Source organism: Juglans regia, chromosome 14 (assembly GCF_001411555.2).
Source record: "Juglans regia cultivar Chandler chromosome 14, Walnut 2.0, whole genome shotgun sequence".
NCBI lineage: Eukaryota > Viridiplantae > Streptophyta > Magnoliopsida > Fagales > Juglandaceae > Juglans > Juglans regia.
Window position 1 is genome coordinate 27,936,087 of NC_049914.1, and position 21,774 is coordinate 27,957,860.

Consider the following 21,774-nt stretch of genomic DNA (forward strand, 5'->3'; position numbering starts at 1 on the left):
AAACAATAAATAAATTTTTAATAGTATAATTTATTACTTAAGCTATAAGTTATAAGTCTTAAAATTATAAGTTATATTTCTCACTGCAATCTCAAACATACACGTAATATAACTTTTAACTTTAGGACTTTTAGTTATAGAGTTCAAGTACTATTAGAAAGATATTTACTATTTAGTAGCAATATGTATGAAACAATTTAAAAAATGCTATATTTGTTTGAAAACAATATAAAAATGTGATTTTTGAGGTATATATGACATAAAAAAAGTCATTTGATGTAGTATCATGCTTGCGATAAGATAATATGGCAAAACTATAATTATTTAAAAGTTATATGTATCATTTGAAAGTTTTCTTTAAAATTGAAATTACGCTCTCCATTATTTAGAAAAGTACGTTTAAGAAAAAAATAAATTTTTTTAAATTTACTTTTTAAAACTTTTTTAGATTAAAAATACTTTAATATGTAATAACTAAAATAACTTAATTTTGTCATTAAAAAACTGCTGAGACTATTTAAATACTTTTTACGACCCCAAACGTAATTTCAAATAGGCCCTAAATCCCTCAAATTATTAGGAAGAACTTTAACATGAGGAGCTAAAAGTTTTATGTAATCCAATCGTAGGTTATCATCTCATGGTCACACAAATTTTAAAGTAAACTAAATCACATAAAATTATTATCGTTACGTTTAGATGTTGAAATGAATTATAAATAGTAATATTTTGTGAGTCTCATTGAAATGAGTTTAATTTTTTTAAGTTGATATGTATTTAATTTTTTAGATTAAAATGTATGAAGTAGGTTAATGTGGATTTAGTTTTTTTATGAGAAATTGAAAAAATAACAGGTACCATCAATAATTAATTTAAGATGAGTTAAATTTGGTTCAATAACTAAACACAACCTAAACTCTAAAACAGGAAGTTCCAACAAAAAATTACTAACCCTAAATTACTTTTAAAGTAATTTCCAATCACTATTTTGACTACTAGTTTGGTGAAAACATCAGTTTCACCAAATTCCTCCTGCCGGCCGATTGGTTCTCCATCGGTTCCGGCTGATTCGATCGATTCTTGTACACCCATAGTTTGGATAGTAAATTGAAATGAGTTGAAATAAAAGTTGAATAAAATATTGTTAAAATATTATTTTTTAATATTATTATTATTTTGGAATTTGAAAATTTTGAATTGTTTATTATATTCTGTGTGAAAATTTAAAAAAAATTGTAATGATTAGATGAGATGAGATGATATTAGTTGAGATTAACTCTAAACCCAAATGGGACATGCTTATTTTAGAATCAAGAATCAAGAAACTAGCTTATGTGTTGTATTTTTATTTGAGGACACCACATCCAGATTTAAGTTAATTGAAAAATGGCTTGTTTTAAAAAACACAAGAAATAAACTAAAGCAATACGTAATTTAGAATCAAGTAACCAGTTGATGTGTTGTGATTTTAATCGAGGGTGCAAATTAAATTTTTGAACCACATTCCCAATAAGGCCAAGGCTTATTTGGATAATAAGATGAAATGAGATGAGATGAGTTGATTTTATATTAATTGAATAAAATATTATTTTATAATATTATTATTATTTTAAAATTTTTAAAAATTAAATTATTTAATATATTTTATGTGAGAATTTAAAAAAATTATAACGATGAAATGAAATAAGAGAAATACTTCATCCACAAATAAATATAATAAAACTAAATTTATAAATTATCATGATTTGATGTTATACGTTAGATTGTAAAATTATTTTATAATAAAATAAATATGATGTAATAGATAAAATTATATTAATTTATAAATTTATTTTAAGGGAATTTTTTATAAAAAACCTCGCATCGTGATATCGTTAATTGAATGGACAAGAGATCAGCTTATTAGTCGTAATGCAACATGGAAATCTTGTAAGAGATGAGTGAGTGTGCATGTGCATGTGCATTTGCATTTGCATAGGCATCAGTGTCTTGATGGTCTTTCCTAAGCTACGAGCCCACAGCCATTTCCGTCCACAACCTTTTTAAAGTATGCACTACATGCATCAACCTACACGCGTTCAGATAGAGCGTGCAATTCCTTCCTCAAACAAGCTCACTAATCCTAATTTGTCTACGAACTCACGCGCCATGCCCGCGCATCAAACAACCCAACCACCACTACCAATCTCATATTTTTCAGAAAATTTAAACCGCTAAAATCCATTTTTCACCCTAACAAAGGAGCGCTCGGAAATACAAAATCAATTAAAAGCATTTTGGTTTCTTCACCACTCTCTCTCTCTCTCTCTCTCTCGGGGGCTTCATTATCTCTCTCTGAGACTATCGGAAGAAAGCAGAACCAGGAGACGAGGATTGCCAGGGTTTTCGGAGATCTCGAGTTTTTTTTGGGTGAAATTGGAAGGGATCTTGATCTGTGAACCGGTGCGTTTTGAGGAAGGAGGTGGAGAGCATGGATTCGGTCCCTTCCAGCACACATGGGAACCTGGACGAGCAGATTTCGCAGCTCATGCAGTGCAAGCCCTTGTCCGAGCAGGAGGTGCTTTTCTGCATCTTGATCTTCCGCTCTTTTATTTCAAATTTTTAGCCTTTGTGCTTCTTTGGGTGGTTTTTATAGATCTATGGTTTCATTTATCGTGAAATACGACGGATCGGGTTTGATTTGTTGGGGGTTTTTTGCGAGCCGGATCGAAGAATTTATGTTTTTCTTTTTGTGCGCGCGCGTGATCTGTAAGATTGGCTGAGTCAGGGGTTCTTGGGATACATTTGGTGGCAAGGTTCTCGATTTATTGGTAATTGAATCAGATCCGTTGTAGGGTGTGTGTCGAATAGGGCCTTGTTTGTCTCGACTCCCATGCGTGTTTTTCAGTATACATGGACTGGAGATGAAGTACATAGACTACCTGGTAGCACCAAAACATCTTTCAATAAAACATCCTTCAGACTATCTTGACACCCAAGTATGCTGTAGTTTAAAGATGATACTTTTTTATCTCTTCCTCATCTCTTCGGAACACTTCGTTCCATTTTAGATTTCGGCGCCTTAAGACTGTAAAATGACACCAATTAACAGAGACAGGAGAACCCCCATTGCGAGAGAAAAATGGACCAACACTTCCCATCATAAACCCACTATTTCCCGTTTCTTCGATGTGAAATGTGCAAATCTTGATAGCTAATTGCTACGATACAGTCCAATAGCATTTCACACTGAATGCTGGGCTGTTTTTGGTTATAGAGTACAGAAGTGGGAGTCATCGTGGCAGTCTTTATGTGATTATGAGCTCCTTACTTTAAAAGCTACTAGTACTTGAGATTTTGCCTAGTTTGCTATCGATAAAACTCTTATAAAAAAAAGCTACTATTGGTGCTTACCGCCCGACTTTTTAATGGTTTCCTGCAGATAAGCTGTATTTACACATTTGATGGGAAAAGCTGCATGACATTAACTGTTATTATGATTGTAAAGCCTAGTCTCATGTTGTCTAAAGTTGGGTTTATATTATCTTTTGGATAGATTATTCCTTTTAATTGGATTTGGTTATGTTGAACATTGTAGAGTGTCAGGATTGAAAGCACTGCATTCCCCAAGATAATTGGCTATGGAATTTGATTATATTGGAAACTACTTGAAAATTGGAAAATTTGGGCAATTAACTTTCAGAATGTCAGCTTAAATTCTGCAAGTTGATTGTGAGTGAAGGACCAGTTTTTAGGCTTCAACGGGTGTTTCAGCTTTTGTTAGATGGAGTTTTGTTTGGTTATGTGTTTTTAGATGCTTAGCTTGCTTTTTTAGTTCCAGCGACTCTGTATGATGTTTTTGACATTTGTCTATGTAGCCATGCTCATTTATTCTCCTTTTGATTTTCTTGTGACATTATAATTTATTGTGGTTTAGAATTTACTTTGAGCAAATGTGTTTTTTCAATGATCTTGATTCACTTATCTATAATTTAGATTGTTAAAATATTCCTTATCAATAATTGTTTTTTATTTGATTATTTATAATGGTTCTTCCATCAATAATGGTTGTTAATTTGTTATATCGGTGTAGGTAAGGGGGCTGTGCGATAAGGCTAAGGAGATATTAATGGAAGAAAGCAATGTCCAGGTGTGTCTTTTTTTTTTTTCCCATTCTTGTGATGTTTCTATAAATGACAAGGATCTTTTCATATATTTGCTTGATCTTGCTTTAGATGTTTCGAACTTTTTGGATTATACACCCGTCTCAAGTAACAAAGATCTTGACATAGCAAATAATCTATTTGTAGCGTTATTAAGAGTGTAGATTATTCTCAGAGGTCGTTATACATCTTATAATAAAAAAATTAATTGATGAATTGTATGCATTTTCTGCTCTTTTTTTTATTTTTTTTGATAAGTTTTTTTTTTATAAGTAAAAATATTGTATATATCAAAAGGAAAAACCAAATACACTGAATGTATACAAAAAAAATCTTGCCCAAAAGGACCCAAATAGCCCCTAATGACCCAAAAAGCCCATAAAAAAAATCCAAAATACACCAGACCCGACCCCAACCTTTGTTTCCCGTAGAACTAAAACTTTACCCGAACATCAACCCCAACACGTTGATTCCCGTATTCACAATGCCCTCCCTTTAGACTTCCCTCTAGTTGAGTTACCACCCTTAGTGTTGTAGTTGATTGCCAAAAAAAGACGCTGTAACTTCTTACTTTTCTTGAAACTTGATTTGGTTTCAAGCGTGCGGCTTGCCTCGATAGCAGTAATTAGTTCTTTAAATTGGTATTCACATCCTCAGTGTGAAATTCCCATGAATTGTTGAATCTCGTTAATTTTAAGCAGAATCCAATCCGCTATTGGTGGGAGAGAGACCAGGGGAGCCACAATATCCCCAGACACAGTATCCAATTGCACTCCCGACTCTAGACATTCCTCTACACAAAGCACCAATGCCAAACCCATTGGTTTTCCAGTAGCTCCATTGGTTCTCTCCAATGGTATCGGGGTCCCCATTGGAGATTCTAAGGTGACAACAAGTCCCTTCACCTTTGGGGTGATAGCTTATCCTACATCTCCTTCAGACCTCGGCAGTACACCCTTTTCCTTCAACTCTGATGAGGGAGCCATAGTTTTTTCGGGGACCAAGGGTGTAATACCGACTATCGGTCTATCCTGTGTTACACGAGGCGAATGACATTCTATTACTGATGTCTCTACGCTAATACCCGATGTAGACCCCGCTTCAAATAACCCTAATTTCCTTTGGACCCGCTATACTCTGTTGGATTTGGTTATAGGGACAGGGCTGAATTTGATCTTCCATTTTCCTTTTTATGAGTTTAAAGGATTCAGGCCTATCTTGTTTCTTACCACCCTGTTGCCTCCAGCTGAAAGTCGATTTATTTTCGTAGACAAGAAATTTATTGCTGCCTTCAACTCAACAAGTTGGATTTCCATCTCCTTTAAAGAATTGTGCATCTTGACAAGCTGGTCCTGAGGTGTGATTTGCAGACCCTCCACTATCTGAACCCCCGAATCATAACCTGTCTTTATAGTTGCCGCATAGGATCGCCTCGTCACCGAGGATGTACTTGGGTCTTTATGCACCTCTAAGTTCTCCCTCTCTGCCACGCCACCTACATGTCTGCTATGCGACTCCCTGACAGAGTCATGCCTTGCAGCACCTTGTCCTTCCAAACCGTCACTCCCTCTCTTGCCGAAGGAAAAATGACGCAGCACCTCCCCCATCCTTCTCCAACCACTGCCCCCCTCTTCATGAATGAAAATAAAATTCCTCCTCCCACCACCACCATACTCCTTCACTGCCAACTTAGATATCACCCTTTGACTCCTTTCAGTAATGCCCAACATGCTCCCCTCCTTCACCAGTGTAAATGATTTAGATTCTATGACCAACTCCATATAATAACCCATACTAACCCACTCTCCTTCTTCAACAACTATTTGTCATCTCAGAGAAACAAGATCAGAAATCCGTTGGGCTAACTTTGACAGCTGCAAGCACTGCAGAGTTGTCTTGGGCTCCAGCTGCAATACTGAGATCATGCTCACAGGAGATGTCGGAGTACTCTTCGGAGCCTTTCGAGTCGACGGCACGACCAGCGGAACCTTCAGGATGATCGTCGGAGTACTCTGAGAGACAATACAACGAGATCTAGGTCGCCAGAGGTTGGACCGACGTCGGACGACCCTCAGTGAAGTCGCCGAGGTCCGTCAACTTCATCTATGACGACGGTGTGGTGTCTCTCGCAGGCAAGGGTGGGTGGGGGCAGATTTGGTTCCTTAGGGTTTTCACGCTTCGTGGTGGTTTCTCTCTCCTCAGGACCAACGTCGGACGGCCCTCAGTGAAGTCGTCGGGACCTGTTGGCTTTGTCTGTGACGTCGGTGAGAGGTCACTTGTCGACAAGGGTGGCGGCGGTTTCCTTAGGGTTTTACGTACGAAGAGAGTTCAAAACAAACAACTGCGAAAACTTCCTAAATGTAATGAAATTCTTGAATAATGAAATCCCATCTTTTTTTTTTTATAATTAATAAATAGTTGTATTGATAAAGATAGGCATAGCCCAAGTACACCAAAGGTATACATATGAGTACACCCATTTGAGAACTAGTAACTGTTACAACAAAGTTATGGAAGCTGAGACTATTTAACTCTAAAGCAATGGCCCACATAAATAAAGTCTTCCAAAAAAATCTACTAAAATCCTTCGAGGAACGTTCACAATCTTCAAAAAGTCTACCATTTCGTTCTCTCCAAATACACTAGAAAATACAAATAGGAGCCATCTTCCACACTGTTGCAATTTGTGGTGTCCCTGTTATCCCTCTCCAGCTAGCTAGTAGTTCCACCACCCTTCCCGGCATTACCCAAGCTAGTCTCATGCTACTGAAGAAGTAATTCCATATGCCCCTTGCAAAATCACAATGTAGTAGTAAATGGTCTACCGATTCCCCACTATTTCTGCTCTTTATGATTCTATTTACTCAACCAGTGATGAAAGAGAGATTCCTTAATGGAATCAGCATTAAAAAATATTTAAGCTGTTTCTTTAAAACGACCTTTAGCTTCTGTATTATTGTGGGTCTCCATTTCCTCTTATGTACTCACTTCGTTGGTTGAACCATGTGGATTCAGGCTCTTATCAGTGCTGAGCTATGATTGGAATGTAGAATTAATGTCTGTACTACGTTTAATGATCCAAGCTTCTAAGTTATTAGTGGTTTTCTGCTGCTGTTCTGCATGCATGATTTGTTTTTCTTGCATCACCAGGTTTTAGCTTCATTTACCAGACTGCAAGTTGTAATTGTTTATTTTTTGACACTGCAGCCTGTTAAAAGTCCTGTTACAATTTGTGGTGATATTCATGGGCAGTTCCACGATCTTGCAGAGCTTTTCCGCATTGGAGGGAAGGTATTTTTCTGACTGGGGCTTAGGATTCTACTCAGGGGCGGACCCAGCTATAGGCTTTTGGGAGGAGAATTTCAAAAATTGACTTTAAAAAAATATGTTTTAAGGTTTTTATCAGGTTGATCGTATGAAATTATTCCCCCTCTTTTATTATTATTATTATTATTTATTTATTTTTATTATTATTTTTATTTTTTTAAATTAAATTAAATTTTTTTTATAATTTTGCCTTCCCATATTAAAAAATCTGGTTCAGCCCCTATTCTACTCTTGTAATGTTTGCTAACTGAATGGTGATCAGTTACTGATTGAGACTTATGGGTGTTATGATTTAACTGCCTTTAAAAATGAAACTCTCTAATTGTAGTTTCTCGGCTTAATGATGTGTTAATATTGATCATTATTGCACGTGTGTATGAGGCCTCTAGAGCTTTGGAGAAGTGAACCAAGAAGTTCAAATAGCGCGTCTTGTGATGTGTCTCACTTAATTTTTACTTATAAAATTTTGAATGCGATGTCATGACGTCGGGAAGAAAATGAGAAGGATGGTAAAATTAGAGGAACCTTAATAAAGCATGTGTGTTATGTATATAAAATGGTCTATTGCTACATTCCTCTAACATTTGGTGCAGAGACTGCCCAATAATTTTATGTAATTCAACCCATGAAACTCCGCTGGGAGAATATTGTTCTAATGAAGTCATTTCTTAACCCTTCATCGGTTAGGTGTCTAACTATGCAACTATTTATGTCTTGAGGAAGTGGGATGGACTTGGTTTATCAAGAAGTCTGCCTTGTTTACTGGTCACTAGTTGGCAAGTGCTTAAATCCAATAAAACTGGCGCTTGAGGGTGTTCATGAGTTAGCTTATGAAGTTGTTACAAAGTTGAGAGTTTGGGAGTTTCCAACAATAAATTCACCAATAACTTTGCTTTAAGAATGATATTTCTCTCTTCAAATGATAGTTTTGTTTTGCAGGATTTTTTGGTCATCATCTTTGTTCAAAATTTTTCTCCAGATAGATAGTGAGCCTCCAAACTTTTGTGGCCTAGCCTATAAGTGTAATGCCATTTATGTATGCTACTAGAGTCTTTGTGCCACATAGGGTATGCATCACAAATATTGTGCTATGAAGGATATTTTTTTCATCTTCTATATTCCCATGAGCCCATATTGCTAATCACTTTTCTGCATTACTGTGACTGCAAGACGTGACATTTTTATCTGAATCCTCATTTGGTTAAGTTTTTTATTGTCTTAATATATTTAACTTTTCCCTGGTAGAACATGTCATCTATTTAAGCGTCTTGCATTTACTTTGGTTTCTTGTCACCTCATTTGTCTTTGCTTGGATTATATTGATCAGTTGACATTCAAAACTTTAATATTCATCTCTGGCTGCATTTCTTTGTTGGTAGTGTCCAGATACAAATTACTTGTTTATGGGAGATTATGTCGATCGTGGCTACTATTCGGTTGAAACTGTCACTGTAAGTATAAGTTTATACCTTTTACTTTTTGGTTTTGTAAATACTTTTGAAAGATCTCTGTTATTTATGATTTTTTTTAATAAGTAACACAATTTCATCAAAAGTGCAAAGGTCATCCCAAGTACAAAGGAAATATATAAAGGGAAACACCTAACTATAAATAAGTAGAAAAAGAGAAAAATCTTTAAAAAATCTAGAAAATTTGAGAATTGAGGGCTATGGTGAGCAGCCATCCAATAATTGCTTTCAACTCTGTCATGTCCTCTCTTTATCTTCACAAGTTCGAGCATTGCATCGTTGTCAAATACTCCTAACTTATGACCCTCCATAAGGATTCCTACAACATGCCATCAACTCTGCCACGTGCTGGGGTATATCCCACTCAAGCACAAAAGTGCTGAATATTGCTGTCCATGAAGTCCCTAGCCAACTCACAGTGTAGCAGAATGTTATCAATTCTTTCCCCATTCTACTTGTACATAGAACACCAATCCATGTAATCATTATGACATTATGATCTCCATCTTTCAAACTGTGAAGTTGCTGTAACCTTCATAAGGATTCCTCCAACATGCCGTCAACTCCACCACTTGCTGGGGCATGACCCACTCAAGCCAAAAGTGCGGAATATTGTTGTCCATAAGCTCCTACCCAACTCACAATGTAGCAGAATGTAATCAATGCTTTTCCCATTTTGCTTGCGCATAGAACACCAACCCATGATTGCAATATGCCTGTTTCTCCAATTATTTGTTGTTAAGGCCTTTAAAGGCTGCCATCCAAACAAAAATGATACCTGTGAAGGTGCCTTGCTTCTCCAAATACACTTATTAGGAAATAAAGAGCCTTTTTTATTTATTTTATTTTTTTTTGGGGTTGGTAGGTGGGAAGTCATTGAAAAAGGATTTAACCTCAAAGATTACTCGTTTAGACAGAGTCCAACATATTTTATCATCACCATATCTTCTCCACCTATAGAAAAACAACTCATTGAAGAACGAAGAGAACATCTCTGTCTCCCAATCCTGTCTTGTCAGAAATCTGTGAGTGATCTGCAACCAGAGCTTCCTTGTATTGGGATAAGTGAAACTCTGGGAAGGAAGTCTTCAAAGGCTGACCTCCGCACAACACGTTAATCCACATGTTGATTTTAGATCCTTTACGCAATTTATTGCCAATAAAACAGAAGTCCCCCCACCGTCTTTAATATGTTTCCACACTCCACTCCCAAAATGTCCATTGACCTCATTGGAACACCATCATCCCCACATGCTACCATATTTGGCTTCCACCTCCAATCGCTGTGAAGCTTCCCTATCTAATATCTTTTCAACAACGAAGTCTTTCTCTATTCTGAGGACAAGAAACTTTCAGTCAATTGAAAATATTTTATCCAACATCATCCCCACATGATACCGTATTTGGCTTCCACCTCCAGAGCTTCCTTGTATTGGGATAAGTGAAACATTGGGAAGGAAGTCTTCAAAGGCTGATCTCCGCACAACACGTTAATCCACATGTTTATTTTAGATCCTTTACGCATTTTATTGCCAATAAAACAGAAGTCCCCCCACCGTCTTTAATATGTTTCCACACTCCACTCCCAAAATGTCCATTGACCTCATTGGAACACCATCATCCCCACATGCTACCATATTTGGCTTCCACCTCCAATCGCTGTGAAGCTTCCCTATCTAATATCTTTTCAACAACGAAGTCTTTCTCTATTCTGAGGACAAGAAACTTTCAGTCAATTGAAAATATTTTATCCAACATCATCCCCACATGATACCATATTTGGCTTCCACCGCCAATCACCGTGAAACTTCCCTATCTAATATATTTTTAACAACAAAGTTTTTCGCTATTCTGAGGACAAGAAACTTTCAGTCAATCGAAAATATTTTATCCAACAAGCAGAACCTTAAACGCTCTCAGAATGAGACATTCAAAATTGTCAACTATAATTGAGTTGGACAAATAATGGCTGTAATTTTATTCATTCGCAAGGCTCTGGTTGTTATGTATTGTCCATTTTCTTGAATATGCTGCTGCATGGAGGAGGGGTTGCATATGTCATAAGGTTGCTGTATCTCTTACATTGTGATGTGTGTTGCCTGTAAGGTTACATTGTTTTGGTTGTCAAATTATTATAAGTTCAAATGTGCTTTTGTTGAATGTACCATATAGTTCTGTTCAATACAATGGGGGTCTTGTTTAATAACCATTCAATATGTCTGAATCTGGTTTAGTTTGATAATTCGGGTCTATTGGTAATAAAGAATGTTCTTAATGCTCTTTGTTTCTGTTGTCAATGCGTTTCTTTAGCTTGGTGACTTTTTTGAGGTGCAACTATTGTTGTGGTACTGATTAACTCTTTTCTTCAGCTTCTGGTGGCATTGAAAGTTCGTTATCCTCAACGGATTACTATTCTGAGAGGAAATCATGAAAGCCGTCAGGTATAATTTCAATTTATGTTCTCATTATTTACCGTTTGTTCTTGTGTAAAGACATTGTAATGTTTTTTTTTCCTTTTCTGATAATAAAATTATTGCAAATGTCATTTATTAGTAGGAGCTGGTCATAAAGCTGTTGTTTTATTATAATTAGGAGGTTCATTTTGGGGTTCTGTACTTTTTTTCGTCTGGGTTGCAAGGTTTAAATTGTAATGCAATGTTTGGTTAACTCTTCTACAATGCTACTTTTTCATGGTTTTCGATTTATTATTTGGTTGCGTTGAGTGGTTTATGCTTATTATGGCCTTATTTTCTCATTGCAGATTACTCAAGTTTATGGGTTCTATGATGAATGCCTTCGAAAGTGAGTTTATTTGCATCTTTGGTTTGCTTGGGGTTCATTTCAAACTACTATTTTAATGCATGATATATCTTTACTTGTGACTTTATTTCAAGGCTCCATGGCATTTTCCCCTTTTTATTGTTTGGTCTGTTTTTATTTTATGCCTACACTTTTTAATCCTCCCACATTTTCCCATTATTATATTAATTCTTTAAATTATTATCTTTCCCTCATCGTGATACTTCAACTTTTCTAATCAAGGGAAAACAAGATCTATTTTTCTCTCTTCCACTTTTCCACCCCTGGTACCAAACACAAGATGGGAAACCAATCTCTTCTCGTCTCCTTTTTTGCTATCCTCCCTTTCTCTTCCTTCTTCCCTTTTGTCCTACCAAATGGAGCCCAAGGAACATTTAATGATTTTTCTGTAATTTAATTTGTATTCACATACACCTAACATGTTGAGGTAACTGTGCCGGGTTGGCGAGGGCTTTGTAGGTGGTAAATGATCCATGTTACAGAGACTGCTGAATAGAAGATGAATAAAAAAAGAGAAGTGCTAAGTCTACACAGAAATCTTACACAAGAAAGTCTACACACTGATGTGTTTTAACATGATCCATCAGATCTACTTCACAATAAAAAGAGCTTTACTATTTGATGGATCATATTAAGCCACGCTAGTGTATAGATTTGTTGTGCAAGATTTCTGTGTAGACCAAGCATTTCTCTAAAAAAATGTTATAACTACTAAAATAAATTCAACAACTCAAACCCAGCTTATAGGGGATAAAACAGTTTCATAAATGGAAAGTGATGAAGACAAGCGTTTCTACAATTTTTTACTACTCTGTTTTAAATTTATGGCACATTTGTAAATAATGATACTCCTATTATTTTACAAGTTATTTTACAAAAATGCACTCAATTTAACATACTTGTAAAGGGAGTTGTAAAAGGGTTGTGTGTGTATTAGTACTCAATTTTGGAAATCTGTTACCTTAAGATGGACAGCTAGACCCTTCAATGTAAATCCTACTCCCGACCTACCTCCTTTGAGCTCTTTAATTTCTTTCAATAATATCTTATCCAGTAGTCTCTGAAGGTAAATTCTCTTTGATTTATTTTCAGGTATGGTAATGCCAATGTTTGGAAGATCTTTACAGATTTGTTTGACTATTTCCCGCTGACAGCATTGGTTAGTATAGTTATATATTGTTATTTCCTTGTTGCTTTAAATGCTTGTAGGGTAATGCTATCCTGCACCTGTTTGATTCGAGTTTCTAGTGTGCACTGTTGTTGGCATTTTAGTAGACAAGGAAGTAGAACAATCTTGAGTTATAGTAAGGAACCATTTATATGTATCTGATCAAAATAGCTATGATGAAGCTTTGTTTAGCCAAAGTTCAATCCATGATGAATAACTGAATTTCAGGACTCATAAAATTTTATCTGTTAAGAACTTTGAAAAAGAAAAAAGAGAAACTATTAGCTGCTTCTTGCAACCTCCTTATGATCATTAATGCAGTGTCATTAACATCATATCATGATATAACAGCTGTCAACTGGCCACCCCTTTGTCCAACTGGATATTTATGCACTTACCCTGCTGGTAATGCTGTGTTGAAGCATCAATAGAAGCTCTTCAATTGTAAAGAGCTTTGATCACATGATGGACATGCTTTGGAAGAATGTAGATTGCAAACACTTGTATGGTTGCCGTGTGGATTTCATTTTATGCTAGAGAGAACTTGGCTACTAACTTTTTCTGACCTGTTACTTCTTCATAACTTGAACTATATATTATTTTTCTTTTTCTGCTTCATAATTCTTCATCTTATTGAGCTGTAGTTACAGACCATCTTTCAGTTTTCAATTATCATTGCAAATGATTAATTTTAGATACATTGTAGTTTGTTAACTGTTAAGTTTTGATAATGATACTGTGGCGAGATATTAACATTTCCTTCAATTTTCAAGGTTGAATCTGAAATATTTTGTCTGCATGGTGGATTGTCCCCTTCCATTGAAACCCTTGATAACATTCGTAACTTTGATCGTGTTCAAGAAGTTCCTCATGAGGGACCCATGTGCGATCTTTTATGGTCTGACCCAGATGATCGCTGTGGTTGGGGTATCTCACCTAGAGGTGCCGGATACACCTTTGGCCAGGTGGTTTATTTTCTGCTTTTTGTTTAATCCATGTTTCCAATTTAATTCCAATCTTTATTGATCTGTTTGCTGGAATCTTTTTGCAGGACATATCTGAGCAGTTTAACCATACTAACAACCTTAAGCTGATTGCTAGAGCTCACCAGCTGGTTATGGAAGGATATAACTGGGGTCACGTAAGGACTTACAAGCTTATGTTGAGGTTTTGATTGACTGAGTTTTGTTAGGAATTGGGAGTTGTGTCTTTAATGTGTATTACTTGTTACAGGAACAAAAAGTGGTTACCATATTTAGTGCACCTAATTATTGTTATCGCTGTGGCAACATGGCATCCATCCTGGAAGTTGATGACTGCAAGGGCCATACATTCATTCAGGTTGCTCTCTCTCTCTCTCTCTCTCTCTCTCCACAATCAGTGAACAGTGCTGGCATTTGAACTCCATCTTTGCAATATAGGTGATAATGAAAACGTTTTTTGTTTGGGTGCAGTTTGAGCCTGCTCCAAGGAGGGGAGAGCCTGATGTAACCCGGAGAACACCTGATTACTTCCTATGATTCAGTTAATTAGTTGCTGAATTGGCTGTGCTTCACATTGAGGGCTTCTATCAGATTTTAAAGTTTATAATTTTGCTATTGGTGGCTGGGTGGTGGAAAGCATGTAAATGTGCAGGTGGGGCTTACTGTGATTGCTTACTTATTCGAGTATGCTCTCGGTTTCTCGGAGACGAAGGAGCAGAACTGGCGACACCAAAGCAGCTTATGTACCAAATCCAGCAAACAATATGGCATCGTTTATTTCTTAGCACCGAATTTTCCTTTTCTTGTCTTTCAATTCCCCCCCTGCTTTTCTGTAGAAGGATGGTGGTTTTTGTTGGGGTTCTGTAGAGGGATGATGTGTAATCTTTTTCTTATAATGGGTGCTTTTTATAATATTTTTTTCCTGTTAGTCTGAATTATACGTTTCAATTTATAGGTTTCTAATTTTGGTACTCAAAAACGATTTTTTTTTTCACGAATTGGTGCTATATTTTGTTTCCTCTTTTCTTTCACAGTACTTACTACTTGATAAGATTTGATTACGTTTAACAAAACCGATAGAAATGTATTTGAAATTCATAAATTGTAGCATTAAGAGATGATTCTCGTGTGTCAATTCATTGATTATACATAGCCTTAAGTTACTGATGTAAGGTTTATGTTCCAATTATTGGATGGGGATTGACTGTTGTATCCAAATGTGCCGATGTGTATTCAGCTTTATGTTCTTTTGTTTTTTTTGTTGTTTGATTAGAAACATTGAATTCTAGAAAACACCTCCGAGGTGTAAGAAATGAGTACTCCCCCTTGTGAGCCTGCTAACTCACCTAAGGGGAGGTTTGGACAGCGAGTTGAGTTGAATTAAGATGAGATAAAAGTTGAATAAAATATTATTAGAATATTATTTTTATTTTGAGATTTGAAAAAGGTTGAATTTTTTTTTTATTATTTTTTGTGTAAAAATTTGAGAAAATTGTAATGATTAGTTGAGATAAATTGAGATGTTATCTCAATCTAAACAAGGCCGGCTTGCGTTTGGATGGTGAGATGATCTCAGATGATCTAAGTTGATTTGTGAATAGTAATATTTTATAGATCTTATTAAGATGTGTTTAAATGTAAATAAGTTGAGATATGTATTTAAAATGCATGAAGTAGTTTGAGATGAGTTTAACTTTATTTTATGAAAAGTTAAAAAAGTAGTAGGTTTTATCAATAAAAAGTTTGAGATGAGTTGAAATGGGTTTGTGTTCTAAATATAGCCAAGTTGGTCTTGAAAGCTCCTTAACGATTGTGGGCGGACCATGCTTGGCAACTCTTATCTACAGTTCAATTCATCATCAATATACACCAGGTAAATTCAAAGTGGAATATCACAAAGGTTTCGCATGGTGCAAATGCAATTACGCACGAATTGGCATCTTCTCCAAACATCATAAACATTTCCATCTCTTTTGCCCCAATTCTTTTTCCCTAGTTTTTATTATGGCAAAGGTCCTTCTGATGCGACCCACCTTATTTGTAATGATGCTTTTAAACATATTTTGCCTAAAAAAGAGAGAAAAGAAAAGAAAAGAACATCTTGAGCCCTTAGGCATGTACTATGGTACTGATATGCGATTGGCTTTTGATCATATGTTGGGAAATTAGTAAGCTAGAAGAAGACAGCTTTCCAAAATAATAGAGAAACTAGTCATATAAAAATTTAGGAGTTTCAGAAAGGTGATCATGATTAAGCTCCAATAACATTGTTAAAGTACACCCACATGATATTACTTCTATTTACAAAATGCCTTGTTAGTGAAGGATCGAGATTGAGGTGGATAGAGATCTAGTGTATGCTAGAGGCAACATGAGAAGTTTCTTACTCCTTCCAACGTAGGCTCGCTTTGTCAGATTATCATAATCGTTGCCCTCAATTGCATCCAGTATCATCCGATACAATAGTAAGGATGACCATACCTGCAACATCACCACAAATTATTCCCACCAACTTCTGCAAAACCATGGCTCCATCCTTACACTTCCCCTTTCTTTCTTTGTTTATAAACTTTCTAGCTAGGAATTTATCAAGAATGTACAACATCAAGATATGGGAGAGATCATAGTTAAATTGGAAATTTGCTTTTCTAGCATTCTAAGATGATTTGAAGAAGAATCTTCTAAATATCCAATTCTGAATGAGTGAATCCAATAAGATCCCAATTTACACGATGCAATTGCGCTTTAAACTTGAATGGAAGGAAGAATCAGGAGCAACATTAAATATGAAGAGTCTAAATGAAAGTAGATACTTACTGGCCAGCGGCTAGCCTTGTCAAGCTGAGAAGCCCCCACCTCTGCCAGTTTGAAGTAGAACCTTGCTCTTGTAATCTGCTCTTTCATGAACTCTCTCCATCTATCAGTTACCTTCCTTGAGAAAATATCCTTGTCGCAGAGTCCAAACTGTGCAAGCTCATCTTGGGGAAGATAAACTCTCCCTCTTAAAGCACTGAAAGAGGAAAGATGAAAAAATGTTGAATAGACTGGTTGAGTGGAGTGAATAAAGTGCGAGTGCAGTACAGGAGGTCAAACTTACTCCTCTCCTACATCTCTGAGGATGTTGGTCAGTTGATTTCCTATACCCAAGTAGAGTGCTGCATTGTATATATTTTGAGCAGAAACCGGAGATTCTGGTGCAATTCCCATCACTGGAACACTCATTAAACCCACAGTTCCAGCCACATAGTAGCAGTAAAGGTAGAGTTCTTGAAAGTTCTCATAGCAACATTTCCTTGTATCCATTCTCATTCCTTCAATCATGTCCCTGAATGGCTATGGTTGAAGAGCAATAAAATTTTGTCAAACTGAAAAAGCTAGTGGAAATCTGTTAATTCCATGGAAAGAATGGGATGCATGAAGTTTCAGAAGAAATTATCAATTGAAGATTTATTTTTTCATTAATTTTATGAAGGGAACATGAAAACAATATGGTAAGTGCACAAATAAATGGTTTTAAACATTGCAAAAGATTAAAAGGCAGAGATTCATATCCTAAGCACCTTAATGTCTAAAGGGAACTTGAAAACTGTATCAGTTAGCGCAGCATCGAGCATGTCATAAGGGCGTCCATTAAAAATGTTTAGCAGTCTCTCTTCCCACTTATCAAGAGAAGCAGAGCTCAGATAACCAGCATTAGGGCCATCGACGAGTTCATCTGTTCTCCTGCACCAGACTGCAGAGAAGCAATTCACAAAAAAAGAACATAGCTATTTCAGTGGCCAGTATTAGCATTGCTTTAAGTGGATGCAGGGCTTTAGGTTCAGTTAAATTGCTCTGAATTGAACCTTTTAACATGTGTCAAGATGATGTTGGTATTACTTTGGCAGTGGGTTGAAATACACTGATAAATCTGCACGGGGATATTTTATTGTCATTTGAAACATGAACAATAATAAATTTTCTTATGTACATGATTTCTGTTATAAAGACTTGTTTTATAATGATTCAAGGAAAGTTCAAGCCATATCTGATCTTACGCTTCAAAGGACTAGCCAATATTATGAAAGAACTTCTCCATCCTATGCAATGTGGGATCTCAACCATCACCCTCTCATTTAAATCTGGTGCGTTACATATATCCTTAAATTTGCTTGAAAATCAATATCTATCTCACTTGTGTATAAGAAAATTTCAGGGTACATCTTACCATATATGGCCCATATGGCTTTCTGTCTCTCCTCGGTCATTAGCAAAGTTCCTGCATCATGACAGTAGACCAAACCAAACTTAATATCGAAGCTTAAAAAGTTTTGATTGAAGTAGAAAGCAGAGTCTGGTTTGAAGGCAAAGATAATGAATAAGTTTGGAATCTGTTTGAAGTATTTACATCTGACTTTCATACATAACAAGAGAATCATTTAACCATATGAGAGAAAATTTGATGGCTTTCAGAAAATTCTAGTCAGTTAGAATTCAGGAATTTCTAAATATATTGGATAACCTTGTCGAACTAATGAGTAATGAGAGAATGGAAATGAAGTTGGACCTAGATAGAAGGTCTTGGCATATTCTGCACAAATGTTCCTGCACCTTTCATATGCTTCTTCAAGAAACATAGGGTGGAACCGTTGCTTCTTACATGGATCTTCCCGGGCTAAGTTGTTACTCTGTGACTGCCTTTTTACAATTTCCTGCACATGTAAATCAGCAAGAGGAATGCCATGCTTTGATAACGCAGGAAAAATGCGTGTGCTGCTGTGCTGGGGAGCCATAGCCACTTCTGATCTTATAATTATGGAGTTTCGAGATGGGAATTTGCCAGTGCTAACCTTGATACAGGGCTTAGCAGCAAGCAAACTCATTGAACACATCTGGCAATGCTAGTTCCTTTCTAGAGATATGGCACATAAGAGAGAAATTTCGTTGCATTGAATCATTTGTAGGAATTCAGTGATTCACATATATTGGTGCTTTCTCCAGGATATGAAGTCTCTCTCTCTCTCTCTCTCTCTCTCTCTCTCTCTCTGCGCTGTGCTTGTCTCGTTTAGATAATACTTTAATGCACAATGCGGCATATGCTACAAATGGGCCAATAAAGAAGCAATCAAATTATTTCATCTTATGCCAAAGGCATGCGGCTTGATTGACATAACCTCCAATCTCCAAAATGAACGTCTGGAGTTCGAAACCCTCCCTCCCCTAAATGTATAAAAAAAAAAAAAATCATCTTATCGTGAGCTCGCTAGTTTGGTTATACAAAATCAAACTATTTCATCTTATCTCATATAATCATTATAATTTTTTTAAATTTTGACACAAAATATAATAAATAATACAAAAATTTTAAATTCTAAAACAAAAATAATATTATAATAATATTTTATTAAACTTTCAACAAAATATCTCATTTTATCTCATCTGAACTGCATAATCAAATGAGACATTTACTTTGTTACTGTACTTCCAAGGTTTCTAGTATCCACTGTCCATTGAATAAAACAAAGTAGGTCATAAAAATACACCGAAGGTTGATGGTTTAATCCGTCAAAATTTGGGAGTTACATCTATCTGCTTCATGACCTCAGAAGTTATTATGCTACTTTGTGCAATGAGCTATGTATTAATTATTGTTTTAACTTGTTTGGTGAAAGGGAACAAACAAGAAATCTTGTGAGGGATTCTATGACATGATTCAAGAGCTGGCACTTTCTTAGGTACAAACAAGAAATCTCTCTCTCTCTATATATATATATATATATAGCTAAAGATGCTGCACATGATGCTGCCAACTAGAAAAACATACAGTCTTCTAGATTATTATTATTGTTACAAAATCTGTCTCCTATTGTGTAGCCTCATTTTGGAATCTTGATCACCTCTGATTCCCTCAGCCCTCAAACCCTTTATTGTTTCATTTCACACGTTTTGTCCTCCACTCACTTTGAGTGAAATTCATTCTTCCAAGTGACAACAATTCACCATGCAAGAAAATTAGGGCTGTAATCGAGCCAAGTCCCGGTTTTTGGTTTGCCGAGCTCAGCTAGACTCAAAATATTCGAGCTCGAGATTTTTTTTTATTCTTTGTTCTAGATCGACTCGATGAGCTAAACATTTAACTCGAGCTCAAGCTCGTCCCATAAACGAGTTCGAGTCTCGAGCTCGAATTGTGGATTTTTTTATTTTTTGAATAAGATTTAATACTTAATAATTAAAAAATTAAAAAAATAAATAAAAAATAAAATATTAAATTTATACAACTAACAAGTAGAATCTCTATTAAATTGTAAAATCTTATAAAATTTATAAATAATTAATATCTAACTAGTTGATATTTATCTAAAATAACAATATATTATATGCCTACATATATTATTATTACATACACTTAATATGATAGCATATATCTATTTCATATATGATTCCCACATACTAGTATATTAAATTATTAAGTTTTATTGAATAATTATTATACAAATTATAAAATATATTTATGAAGTATATTCACTATATAGACATAAGTAATTAGATTACATATTATATATTTAATTATAAAATTGGTTTGCTTATATTATTAGTTACTATATATATGTGTATATATACATAGGCGTATGTATATATTTATAAATATATGACTAAGTTTTAATTGAGTCGAGCTAACGAATCTACTCGAGCATAAACGAGCGAGCCTTAGCCGAGTCGAGTCGAGTCGAGTTTTATCGGATATGTGTTATTTACAATTCAAGTAGGTATCTGTTTTCACGAGCGAGTTTTTTTTTTTTTTTCGAATCGAGTTCGATTCGAGTTTAACCTAGCGAGTACCGAGTGGGTTATCGAACAGATTGATTCATTTACAACTCTAAAGAAAATTAAATAAAACTTCCCACTGACCATAAAGAAAAGAGTTAGTTTACATACAATCTTCATTTGGAGACTGCTTATACAAGCCCATACAATAATGTTTAAAAAAAAATTAAAATTATAATAATATCTTTTTTAAAATAATTTTTTTTTTCTTTTTACTTTTATTTATCAATACGATTGCACACGTAGTTTCTTACTCATGACTGTATATAGAATTTCTCAAAAGAAAAAGAGGGAGAAAAGAAAAACAACGTTCCATCTCCTTCAAGAAATCAAAAGATTGAAACCGATTTATCTGAATTTGTAAATAAGAAAGATAAATACTGAGCCAATCAGAGTTGTCATCCTGTGGGCGTTTGTAGTCCCAACCGTTAGGATAATTGCCTTCCAAGCAATAGACCCGGGTTCGACTAGGGCTGATAAAAAAAAAAAACCCACTCGACCCGAAAACCCGACCTCTTTGCACACAAATTCGGTGTCGGAATTGGCCGACTCGTTTGCCTTTTTCCGGGTATTACCCGTCTTAAAAACTCAGAAGCCCTCTGGCCACTCTCACACTTAAAAACTCTTCGCTGCTCTCACTCTCTCTCGCAACTCACTCTCTCTCCCAAGTCGCAGCTCTCACTCTACAAGCGCCGAAAAACACTGATCGAAGGTAAGGATAGTTGGGATTTTTGTTCTGATGTGGGTTTTTTGGGTGTTTCTGTGGGTGTTTTTGTTCTGATGTGGGATTTTTGGTCTCTGAAGGTTTAGGATTTGATTGTTGTGATTTTTAGTTTATGATTTTTGGATTTGTTTGTTCTGGGTAATATCAATCACACAAACTCGGTGTCTCTGTTTGAAATTCTTCGTAGTGGGTCTTAATCTGTTTCTTGCGGTCTATGGCTTTCAAAATCTGAAATGGCTGCTGTAATAAGTAATGCCCAAACAGGGTTGTATCTTGCAGACCGAGTTTCAATGAACTGGTATATCTAATAACAAATGTTTGGACCATTTCTTGATTT

The 21,774-nt window shown here is 35.6% G+C and overlaps 2 protein-coding genes across 3 annotated transcripts; one reads left to right on the top strand and one right to left on the bottom strand.

The window, feature by feature from the left end:
- The first annotated feature begins 2,239 nt into the window (after positions 1-2,239).
- LOC109001658 (serine/threonine-protein phosphatase PP2A catalytic subunit) lies at positions 2,240-14,888 on the top strand. The gene is made up of 11 exons (XM_018979024.2): positions 2,240-2,557; positions 4,073-4,129; positions 7,350-7,433; positions 8,849-8,920; positions 11,308-11,379; positions 11,700-11,740; positions 12,851-12,917; positions 13,700-13,891; positions 13,978-14,067; positions 14,160-14,267; positions 14,381-14,888. Exons 1-11 carry the CDS (start codon positions 2,471-2,473, stop codon positions 14,444-14,446), a joined length of 936 nt encoding a protein of 311 aa, XP_018834569.1. The 5' UTR covers positions 2,240-2,470; the 3' UTR covers positions 14,447-14,888.
- A 1,271-nt stretch (positions 14,889-16,159) lies between these two features.
- LOC109001632 (phytoene synthase 2, chloroplastic-like) lies at positions 16,160-18,920 on the bottom strand. 2 transcript variants are annotated; one of them, XM_018978984.2, is made up of 7 exons: positions 18,739-18,920; positions 18,456-18,600; positions 18,117-18,167; positions 17,470-17,642; positions 17,007-17,242; positions 16,727-16,919; positions 16,160-16,390 (listed from the first exon to the last, which is right to left on the bottom strand). In XM_018978984.2, exons 1-7 carry the CDS (start codon positions 18,778-18,780, stop codon positions 16,226-16,228), a joined length of 1,005 nt encoding a protein of 334 aa, XP_018834529.1. In that variant the 5' UTR covers positions 18,781-18,920; the 3' UTR covers positions 16,160-16,225. The 2 variants fall into 2 exon arrangements, with proteins under 2 accessions (XP_018834529.1, XP_018834528.1); XM_018978983.2 differs by having other exon boundaries at positions 18,456-18,920.
- Between the last annotated feature and the right edge of the window lie 2,854 nt (positions 18,921-21,774).

Bases quoted from the DNA above. Each gene is read 5' to 3' on its own strand.
- LOC109001658 (XM_018979024.2), top strand. From the start codon at position 2,471: ATGGATTCGGTCCCTTCCAGCACACATGGGAACCTGGACGAGCAGATT. The intron at 8,921-11,307 runs GTAAGTATAAGT...TCTTTTCTTCAG, and splicing joins ATTCGGTTGAAACTGTCACT to CTTCTGGTGGCATTGAAAGT. The intron at 11,380-11,699 runs GTATAATTTCAA...TTCTCATTGCAG, and splicing joins GAAATCATGAAAGCCGTCAG to ATTACTCAAGTTTATGGGTT.
- LOC109001632 (XM_018978983.2), bottom strand. From the start codon at position 18,780: ATGTGTTCAATGAGTTTGCTTGCTGCTAAGCCCTGTATCAAGGTTAGC. The intron at 17,643-18,116 runs GTAAGATGTACC...GCTTCTCTGCAG, and splicing joins AGCCATATGGGCCATATATG to TCTGGTGCAGGAGAACAGAT. The intron at 17,243-17,469 runs GTGCTTAGGATA...CTTCAACCATAG, and splicing joins AGTTCCCTTTAGACATTAAG to CCATTCAGGGACATGATTGA.